This window comes from Cryptomeria japonica, chromosome 4 (assembly GCF_030272615.1).
Source record: "Cryptomeria japonica chromosome 4, Sugi_1.0, whole genome shotgun sequence".
Lineage (NCBI taxonomy): Eukaryota > Viridiplantae > Streptophyta > Pinopsida > Cupressales > Cupressaceae > Cryptomeria > Cryptomeria japonica.
This window is the reverse complement of record NC_081408.1, coordinates 39,221,172-39,237,958: the sequence shown is the minus strand read 5'-3', so window position 1 is coordinate 39,237,958 and position 16,787 is coordinate 39,221,172. Positions and strand designations below refer to the sequence as shown.

General features: G+C 39.2%; 1 protein-coding gene across 2 annotated transcripts in view; it reads right to left on the bottom strand.

Moving 5' to 3' along the window:
• Positions 1-647: 647 nt before the first annotated feature.
• Positions 648-16,787, bottom strand: part of LOC131047844 (soluble inorganic pyrophosphatase) — a 49,483-nt gene continuing 33,343 nt past the window's right edge. For both annotated transcript variants that reach the window (XM_057981628.1, XM_057981630.2), the window contains exons 7-9: positions 2,715-2,835; positions 1,060-1,141; positions 648-921 (exon numbers count right to left, since the gene is read on the bottom strand). In XM_057981628.1, coding sequence (XP_057837611.1) covers positions 879-921; positions 1,060-1,141; positions 2,715-2,835 — 246 coding nt within the window. In that variant the 3' untranslated portion in view covers positions 648-878. The remainder of the gene's footprint in view (positions 922-1,059; positions 1,142-2,714; positions 2,836-16,787) is intronic.

Here is a 16,787-nt window from a genome sequence, read left to right as displayed (position 1 = left end):
TATAGATATCTTAAATACATCTTCTAAGAGATGCCGAGATATACCAATATAACAAAATTAATATATTATACCAATTTATATAATTAATTATGCCGCACACCTCAGTTTCAAATTCAAATTTATTCCAAGGAATTGAGAATTCTGAGCTCTATCTCTTTTGCTCATTGTATAGATGGCTGCTTGAGTACTTTCAGATTTTGTTTGTTGTATCTAACCTGATAGTGGCTTTATGGTTTGCACTTTGCAGTACTGAGAAGAACTGAATGTATAACTCTTCAGTAACGTATTACCAGTCTCTATTTCCTGTAAGGAAATTGAGAACTTCTGTACTAAAATTCTCAAAACAACTTGTTTGGTGGTTAAGTGTTGGTATCTCTCATAACTGAACGGCTTTGGTTGTTAAGTATTGATATCTCTCATAACTGAACGGCTTACTTCTACAATCTACACATGGAATATCATTGCTCTTTTATTTCATTTATCTATCAAAATAAAGAAAATCAAACCTTAAGAATTACTTTACTCTGCCACATCAACCAAGTGCTAATCATTACTCTGCTACACACAGGAGATTGCCCTCCTTATAGACCAGTTTTATTTAAACTGTAAACATCAATTTTAAAATAGAACTTTTGAGAATGTAAAACTTCAGCCAAGTTGAACATTTACTATTGCACACATTTAAAGAACTGTATTTCAAGACTACTGTTCAATTCTAATGCGGTTAATGTGATAGAAATTCTCTATCACTTTATACTGTATTACAAGAGGATGTCATACAGGTTCTTTGAGAAGGATCACTAAGTCCAGGTTATTAATGTCAATTAGACAGTTAAAAATTACGGTTGTTGACTTCATTCAAAAACAGCATATTTTCACTAGTGGCGCAAGTTTTCCACAACATAAGATGCATAAAGGTCCCTGTGCAAAAAATACATCAGAAAATTACAGTCAAAAACACAACTAAATTTTTAAGCCAAAACATTCATGTAATTTTGTGAGAGGAGAAGCATGATAATAAAAGGAAAGAAAGGCAAAGCCATAGGAGAAGAAACTAACATGGAGTACTTTATGGCTTTTTCTGCATCTTCTGCTGGAAGAAAGTCATTCACGGCAACTTCCTTATTTTCATTCTTTTTGTCTGTACCACACAAGTCAAGGCTCCCTCCCAAATATGACCACATAAAACCTTACCAATATGCAAATTAATTATTATTAAGATCAAAGCAGAAATAAATGGAGACCTCTAGCATACCTTGTGGACCACCAGCTAACTATCTGGATATATTTTCACTAAATAATGCATTGAATAGTCTAAAACTTTACCATATAGAGAACAATTGTTGCTTGCTAAGCATCAAATGCTGATAAATTATCCAAAAATATGCTTATAAATATCATATTCAAAAAAGTCTAGATGTCTAGCATGAACTTGATTGACCATGTGAGGTAAAATAAGGGATGAACAAGGTTAATCTGAGCAGTTGGGTCAACAGAAGCACCAAAACTGATTGGCATAGGTATAGCTATATAGTGTACCAAATATATTCTGCAAGATAATCACCAAAGAATACAGTATAGAGATACCGGAAAGAAACAATGGATTTTAGTGAATCAATGAAGAGAAAGCTCCTTGATGCCTCAATAATGAGGAAGGTATTTTTAACAATTGAATATTTCTGAAAGCATCAATTTCATTACCATCAAGCAATGGCAACTGAAACTGATTTCCTGCACACTTATCAGAGCAGTTTTCCTGGATGCAAAGGGATTCAATTGATCACGTATTACATGAAAACAAACACACTTTGCTTTTATAAAATAAAGTTATTCAATCATACTTGATACTTGATACTTGTCCCCCTGTTCCAGGTATTTAGATTTCAATACTTCCTAGATGTAGCACAAAGAGGAATGAACATTGCAGATATATCAGGCAGAATATTACAATCCACCGAATTATATTGTATCTGAAATTACATTTTGCATCACAGATACATGGAAGCGCTTGTTTGGGATTTTGGGCTGGACCCTCAGCAAATCCAAGGCCGCTCCAAACCCAAACCTGTATAAGAACCATATTTTGCTATTCGTGGACCTATATAGATGAACCCAGTAACATAGTATTATACTGTTGTTATACTGCTGTATATTGCTGTCATGATTAATTGTTGTTATGATGTTGTGTTTGATCTTGAATTTGGAGATCTCTCTCTCTCTCTCTCCCTCTCTCTCTCTCTCAGATATCTTTGATAATATATATTGCCATCCCCAAAAAATGGACCTCAGATTAACATCCCCTACCATCCCACTGTCCCTGTCCCTAAAACACCATTCAACAAAGAATTCTTCACTACATAAACTTTCTCTTTTCAGATGTTAATGCATGTGGCTGCTAGTTCTTCCTTACCATACACCAATGCATGTCTAAAACCAGAAACTTTCTTTATTCAGTTATCTTCTACAAATAATGAATTGAACTTTTTATTGTCCTATGTTTTGTTGTTTGTTTGTTTACGTGTGTGTTTGCGTATGCATTTATGCACACGTGTGAGAGTCAAATACTCAAATATATGCAATATCCATGTGTCATATCCCAGGCTTCATAAATTTTGGCATATCCATTTCGGATACAGTACCCTTATCAGGTTAGGGTATCCATATCTACACAGCTTTGATGAAAAAATCAAAATATCATTGAAAATAAAGGATACAGTCTTCAAAGAAACGGCGAATTTCAGCAAGTCGATGGGGAGGAAGCTCCTTGATATCTCGATAATGACGGAACTCAGGATCATCAGCACATACAGCAATAATCTTGTCATCCTTTTCGCCCTGCATTTGGGATACAAATAAAGGATTTGAGAAGAGATCCTAATACAATTATGCATAATATGAATTAATTTTGAGCAGGCTGACCATGAAAACAAAAGCAAAATCCAATAGTCAGTGACAGTAACTAAACAAGGCTGAAAATAAAATCTAAATTAAAATCAACTCATAGTAAACATCAATCTAGAACATTGGAGCAAACATGAATGCTTGCACTTGAGACAAGCTTTATAAGAGCTCTAATATTAAATATTGATTATTAACTTAACTCTCACATTATTTATGAGAATATATCTAGAATTCACAAGAGAAAGATGAATGTTTACAATTTGCTGATGTACAAGGGGCAAGTAAAACTTTAGCAGTTATTTTCAGACCTTATCTTCTAAAAATGAAATTAAAATGCACAAAAGTAATCCTCGGAAAATCCTTCAGTCAAAAAGCTGCTACAAAGGAACTGAATAAAGTCAAGTGGAGGCCTCCTGACTGTAATGTCCCCTAATTGGGAATGCCCTCAATTTGCCCTGATTCTCAATTTCTAAGTAAGTAGGTGGGTTTAGAGTGTACCTTCGCCTGATTTAAACCCTGCAAACAGATTAGCAATCATTTACAATAACAATAATATCAATAAGCTGGTTATAATAATTGACATTAGTGAATCCATGGCAGAATTATCAATTCAGTCATAAGCATTTAACATATTTGGAAGGCCCAACCATGAGAGAACATGGGAAAGAGTGACTTCGATGGGGTGTTTCAGACCCTGTACACTAGGCCCAAGAGCGGATATACCATCCCTCTTGGCCTAATGTAGCCTATGCCATCCATATGAGGTGGTCTACCTAGTGAGGTGTCCACTTTCTGTTAACCCCTCATCTTGCCAACCAATTCCTTCTATGATTGGTTTCCTTATATTGATGCACCATGACAGGGGAAAGAGGTTACAACAGGGTGCCCCAGAAGCCATCTCCTTTGGGCCCAAGGGCAGTGTCCTTTGTACCTCCTTGGCCTCATGGAACCATCTAGTCCCTCATAGAGATGGTGTACCATAGAGGAGTGCCCCATCACCGTACTGAAAAACAAACAGAAAATACTGAGGGGGAGGGGGTGAATCAGTATTTTCAGATTTATAAACTTTTGAATACACAAATCTGATTGAATACACAAATCTGAGACCAAGATAAACAGAGAGATGAGGACACAGGTATTTATCTCATGGAAAACCCAATAGGGTAAAAACCACGGTATAGTGTATACACTAATCAAAAAATGGGCAACAACCCAGTTACAAAACAGAGCTCCAACTCTGACTATCTGAGGCTCCAACCTCAAAATTTAACAGCATACATAAAGGCTTCAACCTTCACAAAGAGATTTGCAGTCTGAGAAATAACACAGCTCTTGTTAGCTGTAGATTTTCTCCATTTAGTACATAACACAACACAAAAATTTGTGCCTTTGATATAACACAAACAAAATCACCTTCAAGCTCTTAGCATAACACATAGACTTGATTTCCTTCAGTCTAACACTCAGACATGAAAATCACTAGATTCAACTTAATTAATCTCCACTGTTGAAGACTGTCAAACAAAAAAAAAACTTTCATATACTCAATGCGATTGAAAACGTCTACTAAGTCTGGACGTTATGGCATTAGTAACACTTGCAGCATCATTGCATAACTCAAATCAACCAATGCGCACTGCTAGTTTATCAAATAGGGCACTGAATTTTTGATACATCCAACCCAAAATGCGAACTGCTGGATATACTTGGAACGCAGCCTATAAAATTGGCAAACTGCTGAATATCTTTTATACGCAGCACACAGAAATTTGCGAATTACACCATATCATTTGAACGCGGCCTTTTCTCTATCTTTTTAACACTACATCCCTCCTGAAAACTTAACACAAAAAAAACACTCCTAATACAAACATCAGTATAAAACGATTTTTCAAGACAAATTAATGATTTTAATTTTTTTTACACCAAAAACATATGTTGATATTCCAAAACTATCCACTGAGAATAAAAACGGCTCACCAAACAAAAGACAACTGGCAAAGAAAGCCACGTTACAGTCTGGGCAGGGAGAGGTTTTTCATACATACAAACAAACTGCCATGTTCCTTCAAATTCGAGTTAGCTGCAAGAAGCATACACTTGGCAAAGATGTCTTTTACTGCCGCACACAAGGAATATACTCACTGTCGTGAAAGTCTTAATGAAAGACTGAAACAATAGATTGCAGTGTAACTGATACTTCGTCAGTCTGAAGGAGAATCTGATATAAGCATCCACTTGGAGATTGTAGAACTAAAAGAAACAACCTGATCAAAGATCTCAGATCAAGTTATAGGATGACAAAGAAATGCCACTTGTAGCCAATAAAACAAATAACCCAGCTGCCAGTGTTGTCAAACTGCATTGAGACTTCCAAGTTACAAGGCTTGATTTTGCTGGCTTCCATAGACATACAGAACGTACACCTTAACGGAAGCATTTTGACATCAATGACACAACGCAACACGTACCCCTCTTGCAAGCCTATTTTCCTTCTATCATGGCAGGAAGCACTCAGAAAACATGAAAGATTCCAGTATCATACATATACTTAACATATAATAGTTAATGGTCACTGTGATAATATACCAAACACTGTTATTTAGTCAAACTGCTGAATGTTTAATGTCTTATAAAATACCCAATGTGATTCATTCCCTGCCTTCCCTTGAATGTTGGAATAATCTCTTAGACCCTTCCATCGGGTGGAGGGTTTATGTCTTTCCATTAAGTGGTGACCGTTGAATGGAGGTGTGTCTCTTTTCAATCGTTTTACTCTTCACGCCTCTCCATGCTTAACCCACTCTCTTAATGCTTTGTTGTTTATTTCTAAACTACTCTTCATTCTGTTTAGAGGAGATTGCTATAGCTAGAGGGAGAGAGTGTCGATCAATTGGTAAGCTTCATTATCTCTATGCTGTTATACCCTGATTGCTGTAGCATGTTTGATTTCTGAAACTGTGAAGTCTTACTTCATAAGACAGTTTCATTATTTGAAATCTGCTGATTTAGGAATAAGTGTCGCTGATTATAGTGTATCAAATCGGGGGCATGACACTGACACAGCTTGGGTTAAAACTAACATTGTTAGTGCTTCAAGAAGAAACCTGGACAACACAAGAGCTGGTGGCCTTTCTAGGGACCACTGGAGCCTACCTGTTGGTGTCTGTTTTATCATCTACCAAACATTAGGAAAGGATACCCAAAGGCATTCCATCCTCTCCTGAAAAATCACAACTGATTCCAAGGTCTATATGTGTGAACAAGCAACTTTAGTGGAATAGCTTCTTGGGTAGTGTATGCTGAAAATCTCAAGGGGGACTTACGTTTAACAAGTATCTTGAACTGCTGGACTTAGATGGATTTAGCAATTTTAAGCTCTCTTTTTTTGGGGGATTTTCTGGGATTTAGACTTTCGGAAGAAAAGGAAAAAGGATAGGGTTGAGAAGGCTAATCTAAACCTACGAACTCTGGAGACGGTGTCGACTAGATGCTCTCGAGAAACCAAACCTTGCTTCGCCACACTAGGGACAACTACACAAGGCCGATGCAATCTTCAATGGGTTGTGCTTATGATCGAGATGTTGGGATGCACAGGGAATGGGCTCAGACTAACTTTGCATGGTATGGTGGAAATCATCCATTTACCAAAAGTATGAGCGGAGATACACCATCAGTTGACGCTTATCAAATCCTTCATTCAAATTAACAATGAAAGCAAATCTAAGTTAATTCTAACTAAGTGTTGAGGAAATTGAAACCATGCAAATCATTCAAACAATAGGGATTACAAAGCAGCGCACATGCAATTTATTATCTAGAAATGACCTTAAGCAACAATACATCAAAAACCTCACACCTTCCAAATGAGAGGAGGCAACCTTATATAGTTTTTCAAAATAAATGAATGGTCGAGATCAAACAGCGATCAAGGGCCAAGATTGAAAGTCCTAAACCCTAATTAGGGTTTCCCAAAATACTATCAGTTCAAACAAATGAAAGAGTGACAAGTGGCACAGCTGCTAATTCTACTGAGGTGAGTGGCCACTTTCTTCTTTCAGAGATTCAACGTATTTGGACACAATGAGCTTGACCTCCTCCATGGCGACACTTGGCAAACCGCCAATCTGGAAGTCGATGAGGTCCACATCATCGGCACATGTGGCAAGGATGCCTTCCCACTCAACTGCTTGGGTGAGGAAGCTGTCATCAATGGAGAGGAAGTTTGCAATCTTCGAAAGATCGCCTTTGTCAATCATCCCTGAAGAAGCTTGCCTGAATCCTGGCTCTCAAGTTCTCTGCTTGTAAATGCTTCTCCCTTAGGCTTTCCTTCTTCCAGATTTCTGATGCCACACAGAATACCTTGCCCAGGATCTCTCTAACGCTTGCTTCTGTCTCAAAACACTTGGTCTCGGATTTCTTCAGAACCTCAATCCGAGTGACCAGAGTATAGTACCACGTGTCGAAGTCGTACCTGTCTCCTGTCTGTATGATGCCTGCATCCACTAAACTTCTCTTTGACATGCCTCGGATCACCTTCAGATGAGGGAGTATTTCATTATGAATCTCATCTACCTCCTCCCAATTGGAGGCTAGATCCTGGATACGATCAATCAACAAAGAAGTTGCTTCATGTGCCAATACTAAGTTTTCCACCAAGGTGTCAACACGCATCGAAGCGTCTGAAATCCATTCCTTTTCCTGAGTGTACGATCCCTTCATATCATCATAGTCCTTCATTGATCCCTACTGAAGAGGTTGTGGCGGAGTGGCCGGGACTTCGCGGTTGAGTGGACTGGTAAGATGGAGAACATACTTCTTCCACTTGTATTTTGGATATGGGATGTACCAACACCCGAACCGACCAATGAAGTCCATAGACTCCTGAGAGAGCCTCTAGTGCAAGCCACCTTTAAGTGTCCGGGTAATGTGCATCAGGAAGGTATCATTCACCCTTTTGAAATGGAACTTCTCCTCCATGTGGAGTTGGGGATAGCAATCGTATACTAGAAATTGGTTCTCCTTGTTCCCAACCTCTCCTCTACAAGTGAGACCTTTGTACCGGTAGGTCCTAGCCAAGGAATAAAACAGGTAAGAACTCATGAAGAAAGTCCTATTCGCCTCCAGGTTCCTCAGCTGGCTGTCTAGGTTGTCGCTGATCATCCTGGCCCGATCTATCATTTTTACTCCGTTGATTATTTCATTAATGAAATAATACATCCAAGGTTTGAATGGAGCCCCCTGGGGGTTTCCCATTATTCTATTGAGCAGGACGATCATGTCCCCGATGTCTTCCTTGAATTACGCCCGTACTAGGCTCTTCCTCTAAAGTTTGGAAGCACCCTTTCTCGGTTTGTCTAGCTAGGAATGGTTGACTATGGCGTCATACTCTTCCAGATGATCCTGATACAAATTGTCAGCCTCGTCCTTTGTCATATACACTGTGTTGTGATATTCCGGGATCCTGAAGGCCTCTCTGATGGCTTCATCACTGATGTTAGCCAGCACTCTTCCATCAGGTGCAACAATGTCTTTGCTGATGGGATTGTAGTGTTTGGCACATTCAACTACTAATTCATTGCACTGCATGGTGGGGAGGAAGCCAGCAGCATGCACGATAACACTCTTCATCATCTTTCGCACAATGGTGGTAGGCACAAGGTTGTCCAGACCAAACATTCGCTTCTTAAATTCCCTCAGATTGATGTGTTCGAGGTTGGTGTCGCTGATGTTCTTCCACTTTGAAGTCATCCTCGACTCTGGAGGAGCATCTTTGTCTACTTGGAATTTCATAATGCCTAGGGCCTCTGACTTGGATAGAGGTAAGGCTAGAATTTTCTCCAGAATACTCAGGAAATTCAAAGGAGTTTAGATAATCTTTCCTAGTGCCAGTTGCCTTCCTCCAAAAATCTATAAAACTTTTGCCCAAAATATTACCCAACTTCCAGCAATATCCAGAATTTTCTCTAGATGATCTTCAAACTGACATACTTTACTAAGCTCTCCTTAGTAAATTTGAACTTCTTGGTGTAATAATGAAGTTGATAATGAAGTATTTGTAGACAAGGTTAAATCTTCAAATAAAAACCCCTAAAATCATCCAACTCATACTTCTAATTTTAACTTCATGTTTCCCAGTTTTAAGATATCTAAAAAAAACTTTCCATTTTGATCTAAGTTTGAAGATATTTATCAATTCTCCAATATTCCCTTTCACAAAAAAACTTTCCATTTTTGATTTAATATCTCAATTATCTTTCAATATTCCTTCAAAAAAAAACTTTCCATCTTGGATTTGTTTTGAAGATATTTAATAATCTTGAGATATTTTCTTCATTTTGGATTTTAATTTTGAAATCTCAGTGGATTTTGTGACATCACTGGCATCTTGTTGATTGTGTTTGACTTTTCAATGCGTTGGTGGAATTTTTGAATTTTGAATTTCCATCTTTTAAATTTTGGCGCACTTTGGACATTTCTCCAAGGTATGGCAGACTTGGGAGGTCTCTCCTACGTGGCCTCCATTATGGCGAAATTTTGGCTAAGGCATGGGGCGGACTTTGGAGCTCCCTCCTCCATGGCCTCCTCCAACCTTGGCGAACTTTAGACAAGGCTCCTTCATGGCCTCCATCTTGGGCGGACTTTGGTGTTAGCTCCCCCATGGCCTCCTTATCCTTGGCAGACTTTGGAGTTGGCATCCACATGGCCTCCATCTTGGGCAGACTTTGGTGTTAGCTCCCCCATGGCCTCCTGAAGTGTGGCGGACTTTAGGCATCCCTCCACATGGCTCCCTAACCTTGGCGGACTTTGAAGTTGGCACCTACATGACCTCCAAACCTTGGGCAGATTTTGGAGTTGGCATCCACATGGCCTCCATCTTGGGCGGGCTTTGGTGTTAGCTCCCCCATTGCCTCCTAAAGTGTGGCGGACTTTAGTCATCCCTCCACATGGCTCCCTAACCTTGGCGGACTTTGAAGTTGGCACCCACATGACCTCCAAACCTTGGGCAGACTTTGGAGTTGGCACCCACATGACCTCCAAACCTTGGGCAGACTTTGGAGTTGGCTCTTCTATCTCTCCACATGCTTGGGCGGACTTTGAACTTGGCACCCACATGACCTCTCTAGGTGTGGCGGACTTTGGAGGAGGCTCCTTCATGGCCTAGGCGGACTTTGAAGACCATTACCAAGACTTCTCCAAGACCATGGCGAACTTTGAAGACCATTGCCAAGACTTCTCCAAGACCATGAAGGACTTCTAAGTGGTGGCCTTCATGACCTCACACACACATGGCATTATTTATATAAGGCTCAAGGCAGACTTTGGAGTGTCCTCAACACATGGCGAACTTCTGGAGGGTCTTCTCTTCATGGCCTCCCGCATCGTGGTGGAGTTTGAACATGTAATACTTCAAAAACCTCTGGTTAGCCAGACTTAAAGAATTTTCAAAGAAATTTCAAAATTTCATAGCTTAATCAAATTTAACCAGATTAACTTGGAATTTGAAATCCATGCCTAAGTGGATCCTCTGAAGCAGCAAAAAGCCTAAAATCTTTTTAGGTCAAAACTTGGAATTTTCGAGTTCCGGTCGAAGCTGGTCAGTGGTGCAAGTGTAAACCCTAGGTTTGCATCCCAAAAAAGCAAAAAGCAGGCATCCCTAAAATCTAGGAAAAACTTTCTAAAAATAGCCATACCGGTAATCGGGCTGAAAATGCCAAAAACAAAACTTCCTAAAAAATAGGAAAAAGCAAAAAAGCAAACTTTCTAAAAATAGAAAGTTGTCCAAATTCATCCAAATCAATTGCGATCTTCGTCCTTGGACCTTTCTAAGCACCCTGGTGGCGTTTGTATTCTAGAATCACGTGGTTTGCAAAAACTGACTTTCAATCTCTAGGACTCAAACTATTCAAAACTGGACAAGGCTTGGTGAAACTGAAGCAAAAGGTCACCAGACACTAACAAAACCCTAGAAAGCAGGAAAAGAGAGGATCCCCATTTGCAATGGGGCGATGTGTGAAAAAGGTCACAACACTACCCAATTTCATCTTTTGCCAGAATCTCAACTCAACCACACAATACAATGCTGGCTTTGGTCATAGGAAATGTCTAATTTTGGCCAAACACAGAATCAATAAACTTGTCACTGAATCATGCTGGAATATTAAGGTTTATGTTAATAAAGTCACCTTAGTGACTTGTACTTGTAGTTTCTTATTGTTCGTAAATAATTGTTTGCAAGGTAATTCAGGAAGTTATCATTAGAAAAATTTATGAAAGCCATATTGGAATATATTCTTGTATGAACTCAATAATATAATCATTATTTTGTGTATTTTTTGTGTGCAAATGTAAATGCTCTTTTATCATCCAATAAATCAACCTCCTAGATCCTGGTTACTGGACTCACGACAAAGTTCACTTAGAGGGATTAGATATTGGACCAAAGCGTCTCCGACATTTCACAATTAGCCAACAGCTTCAGCACTATGTCTCCCAACACACCAAAAAAGAGGCTGCCTGTGCTGCTGACACCTAAGCCAAAAATGTCTCTTACCTTCAAAATGCATATGATTAGATTGCAAAAGAAGCTTATCCTCCCCACACTGGGCTCAAAGCAAGCTTCATCTCCATAATAAATGATGTGAAGCCAAACAAATTGGCAAAGCAAATTGGCCATTGATAAAGATTGTTGTTAATCAGCATAACAACTACCACCCTTGCATCATTTTTCTCATTTCCAATTCATTCCCCCCTTGCCCATCACCCCACTACCACTCCACAAGGCAACCTATCATTTTGAAAGACTTCCTTTTTCTAATTTTTGCACCCTACATTTTTTCTAATATCATCTTGAAATTAGCTGCTTTAATGAGTCCACATCACATTCCAAACTATCAAAAGTTTGCTGGCTGGTAGTGCAAATATGGCAAGATACATCATCTGTCAAACCTCATGTGTTCAATGTTCTACCCTCCTCACACCTATTTTCCTCCTCAACAATTTCTTGTCCATTCCATTCCTCAACCTAACTCTGCTCTGGTCTCTAATTCCATTCCTCTACGATGCTCAGAATGCATATGATGCTCCCTACAAGCAATTCACAAAGGAGTTGTTTTTGTTCTATAGCAATCTCATCTTCTTCCCTCTCTCATTTATTCTTCCTTGACTTCCATCTATAGCATTACCCTCCATGGGCAAAGATAAGCAGAATGTTCCAACTTCCACTTGCCTACTACAAAGGAAAAGGCCTTACCCACATCCAAGTATTCCTAATCTAATCACACTTGCCCTAGCTCCCCCCAACTCCCAAGACCCTTGCTAACATGTCTTATGGTTAACCAACCTTAGATAGTGGAATCGTGCCTAGAGATCTGGATCCAGGTACAGGTGCAAAACAGGTTTAGGTACAGTCAGGGTGTGTCCAGGTTAGCCCCCAAGTACGGTCTAGGTTTGCCCCCAGGTACATCCTAGTTCGGCCTCATATCTTCACAGCTGGATCCATCAACAAATGGAGTCACAAATTGAGATTCACAATTGAACAACCCCTCCATCTATAAGTTGAACAACTTTCTTGCTGGTGTGTGAACTAGCAATAGGTGAAGGTCACCCATATGAAAACCATTGCCCACATGGCAGACAGATTGTTCCACCAATGTCAAAAATAGTGGTGGCGACGAAGAAGAGAAACTCTGGTCCTTTTCAAAATGCCTAACTGCTAAATAAAAACTAATTTGATACTTACCAAACTGTGGTATTTATTGTCTTTTGAAACCTAAATTTGACAATCAACTTTCTCTATTGGCAAATTTATGATGATAGTATCTTTAATTGTTTTCTTTCAAATACTAAGAAGTATTTTATATTATATATAAAATAAAATATAAGAATATTGGGATATTAATTGGCAATTATGGATTTATGAGTATCACTCTTCTTATAATTATACAGTTTATATTTTAAATTTTGATGTTTGAACGTGTGTGCGCATAGGTGTGTGAGTACTATGTACCTGAATCTGTATCTATATCTGTACCCGTACCCGAATTGGCAACGTAGTAGCCAACTAGTACAATGCCTCATAAAAAAACTCGAGCTGAGCTTAACCAGTGACCTTCTGTTGTGATGTTTTCACACATCGCCGCATTGCAAATGGGGACCCTTGCTTTTTTTGCTTTTTAGGGTTTGTTCTTTAGGTTTTTTAGGGTTTTTAGCCTTTGCATTTTGAGTACTGTCGGGGAGATCAATAGGGTAGCAAGTCCTACTTAAGTGATGCCCTGGTCCTGAAATTTGGCTAAGTCTGGAATGTCCTGAAATTTGGCTAAGTCTGGAATGCCCTGATCCTGAAATTTGACTAAGTCTGGAAACTGAAAAACCTCAGAAAGCTAGATTTTGGAATATAACTCCTGGAGGTCTGAAACCACTCTCAAACATCCTGAAAGTATATATGGAATATAACTTAAAGTATAAGAATCTTATACTTAAATGTTATATTCCATAAAAGTTATCCTGATAGAGAGTTCAAAAAGTCAAATTTCGCTCCTGTCCCTCCCAGGAGGACCAAGGCGAAGCGCTCCTGTCCCTCACCAAGGGACCAGGGCGATAATACTTATTTGAGCCATTCCTGACCTTGTTTGGACGAATTGAGACATCAAAGGCATGGTGAAGGGCAAAATGAGCATGATAGAGCATCCAGACTTGATCAAAAGCAATGAAATGATGAAGTTTTTGCCTAGAAGGTCAAATTCGCTCCTGTCCCTCACTGAAGGACCAGAGCGATTTTCTTTATATGCACATTTTTAGACCTTTTTTGGACATTAACTTTTATTCGTACCCTGAAGCAGGATGATATCTTCCCTAGCAAAGACATTTCATGGTGAAAAGTGAAGCATTTGGGCCTGGAGGACAAAAATCGCTCCTATCCCTCACTGAAGGACCGGAGCTTGAAATCCAAAATTGCCTTGTCCTTGAAAGATTTGAACGATTTCGCGAATTGAGAAGATCAAAGGAGATACATTTTATCAGTTGAATATAACTTGAAAGCGCAATCATGAGGAACATTGACCCTAGAAGCAAAATCGCTCCTGTCCCTCTGCCAGGGACCAGGGCGAATTTTAGTGATAGCTCTCGTCCCTCTCCCAAGGACCAGAGCGATTTTCCTTATAAGACAAGTTTTGGGCGAAGATCAAGTGATTTTTAAGTTTGGGGCAAGCAAAAGGGGCGTAACGAGTCCGTTGAAGATAATTTGAAGATTGCAAAAACGCCAAGTGAAGCCCATATTGTCCTAAGTGCTCCTGTCCCTCTCCCAGGGACCAGAGCGAAATGTTCAAAGTGTGTCCAAATTTAAGTTGCCACTCACATTTCAAGTGTTCAAAAGGGAGTAAGGAACATCATTTTACACCGTGAAGACAGTTCCAAGTTGATATAAACAAGGATGAGCACAAGGAACAAAGGTTCGCTCCTGTCCCTCACCAAGGGACCAGGGCGATATTCACTCAAATATCAAATTTGCATTGTAAGGGATGAATTAAGCTCAAGATTCCCAATTAAAATGCTATTTTGGACATCTAAGACAAGACTCTGAACGTGAAAAACATGAAAAACAAGGCCAAAATGAAGGAGCGCTCCTGTCCCTCTCCCAGGGACCAGAGCGATGTGGTTAGTGTCCCTTATTCCTCCCATGCTTAGGCGCTAATATTTTCGAATTACATTAAAATGCCAAATTCGCTAAAAAAAGTGAAATATTTAATTAAATTGGTATTTAAAAATAGCGCATGGACATTCAATAATTAATTTAAAGCCTTTAAAAAATCGAAGTTTTTAATTACAAAGGCATTTAATTAATTATTATTAAATTAAATTTTAAGAAGGGGGCGCTTGGGGTATTATTTTGCAAGGTCGGCCCCCCTCTTTTATTAAATTTTATTTGTTTTTTGGGCCTATTTTCCAAGTCGGCCTAGGGGCAATTATCAAGATGAGCGCCTATATAGGAGGGGTGTGTTGAGCATGTTAATCCATCATTCAATCATTTGTCCAAGTGCGATTTTGAAGGAGCAATGGAAGTGCGAAATCTCATCTAGGAAGGAGTGCCAGTTAAAGGCTAGAGGTGGAGCGAATTTTCCTCAAGACGTTGAAGGCTAGAGGTGGTGAAGTCGATAGAAGAAGCACATTTTGAAGACTTCGATCCACATTTTGCCTAACAATCTTGCTTAAGTTTGCATCTTTTCTTAGAGTTAATTCCCAAGTGGAGGTATGGCGAGATTCTCCTAGTCTCAATTTTCAATTTTCAATTTTCAATCTCAAGTGGCTTAGTTAAATTTAGGAAATGATAATTCAAAGATTTACCATGAGGTTTCCTAATTTAAAACTTAAATCCTCTTTCTAGTCTATATTTCCACGTTGCAAAACATGTTACTAATTTTGAAATGTTGTGTAGGTATCAAGATGGCGACTCCCAAGCCCGGAGGATCTACAAGTCGGCAGGTTCTCATCAAGGACGATCAAGCCAAATCAAGGACGGTCTCCTCCAGCCTAGTACCAACAAGGACAAGGGCGGCCTCTTCCAATCCAGTATTCTCGGGCGAGGTACATCATCATCCTGCAAATCAAGGACACAAGAAGTCAGAGCAAAGGGTTCGTTGAAGAAGCAAATAGTTCCAGAAGAATTAATTAAGGCTAACTTCTCAACAACATCAAGTTGAATATCTACCAAGTTACAAGTGTCAGATGAGGTGGCATCCTAGTCATCACTTCTCCAGTCAGTGTGGTCCATCTCAGCATGTCCAGATTCAATGTACCTAACTCATGGAAGGTGGCACAAACTCCGATGTACCTACCCCGGCTATCCATTGGTCGAATTTTTCTAGAGAGGACATGTGTCCAAGCAATACAATTTTATCATTGGTCAAGCATTAAATGTTATGTAATGGTTGTAACAAACCCTAATTAGGGTTTTCATTGTTGAATCTTGGCCATTGATCTCGAATTGATCTAAGCCATCAAATTGTATTGTGGGCACTATATAAGCCCTGACATTTCATTTTGTAAAGGCAATTAGAAAATAGTTGGAAGCAGTTAGTAGATAGAGAGTAGATAGAAGTTGATAGAATAGCAATTAGAGTAGAGTAGAGAGAGAAGGCAAAGATTGTTGCCAAGATGTTGTTGTAAAAGACTTGTAACTTCATTGAAGAAATGGTGAAATTTATGGGTCGATTCGACAATTTGCATGGTCTTTATACTTCTCATATTTGATTTCATGTTATTAGATGAGTGGAAGAAATATGCTTGATTGATGGTGAAATTCGCATATCCATACTACTAGCAGTTTGTTGATTGCAGACTTGCCTTGTGTAGTCAACTGGAATCGTTCAGCTTAAGCTTAACTTCAATTGTCGCGTCTTCATTGATATGCATCAACCTGATGGTGTCTATGCCTGCAGTGATGATTTGAACATCATAAAGCTTCCCTTCGAAGATCGCACTAGCCTTGTGGAGATGGTCCTGCGATGTCAAAACAAGACCTAGTTAGAGTTTCATCAAAGATCAATCATTGCTCCTACATTCTTAGTATTAGGATTAGATCCTCTCTTCGCCCTCATCCTTTTTCCATTTTTTCAAATCTAAGCTAGTAAGAGCCTGTGTTCCAGCAAAGCAGATCAGAAGTTCAATCATCAAATGTAAGTCCCCTTGTGATTCCAGCAAATCACATCATACCACTGGAGCTTATCCACACGTAGAGACCCTACTTAAAAAGAACATTGGAGTCATCCTAACTGATCCTTCTTGCGATATCTTCAGCAGTTAGCGACTTTATTCAAGAGAGGATAAGATGCCTTTGGGTATTTTATTCTGTGTATGATTGTGTATAAAATACACGTCAACACCTTCCC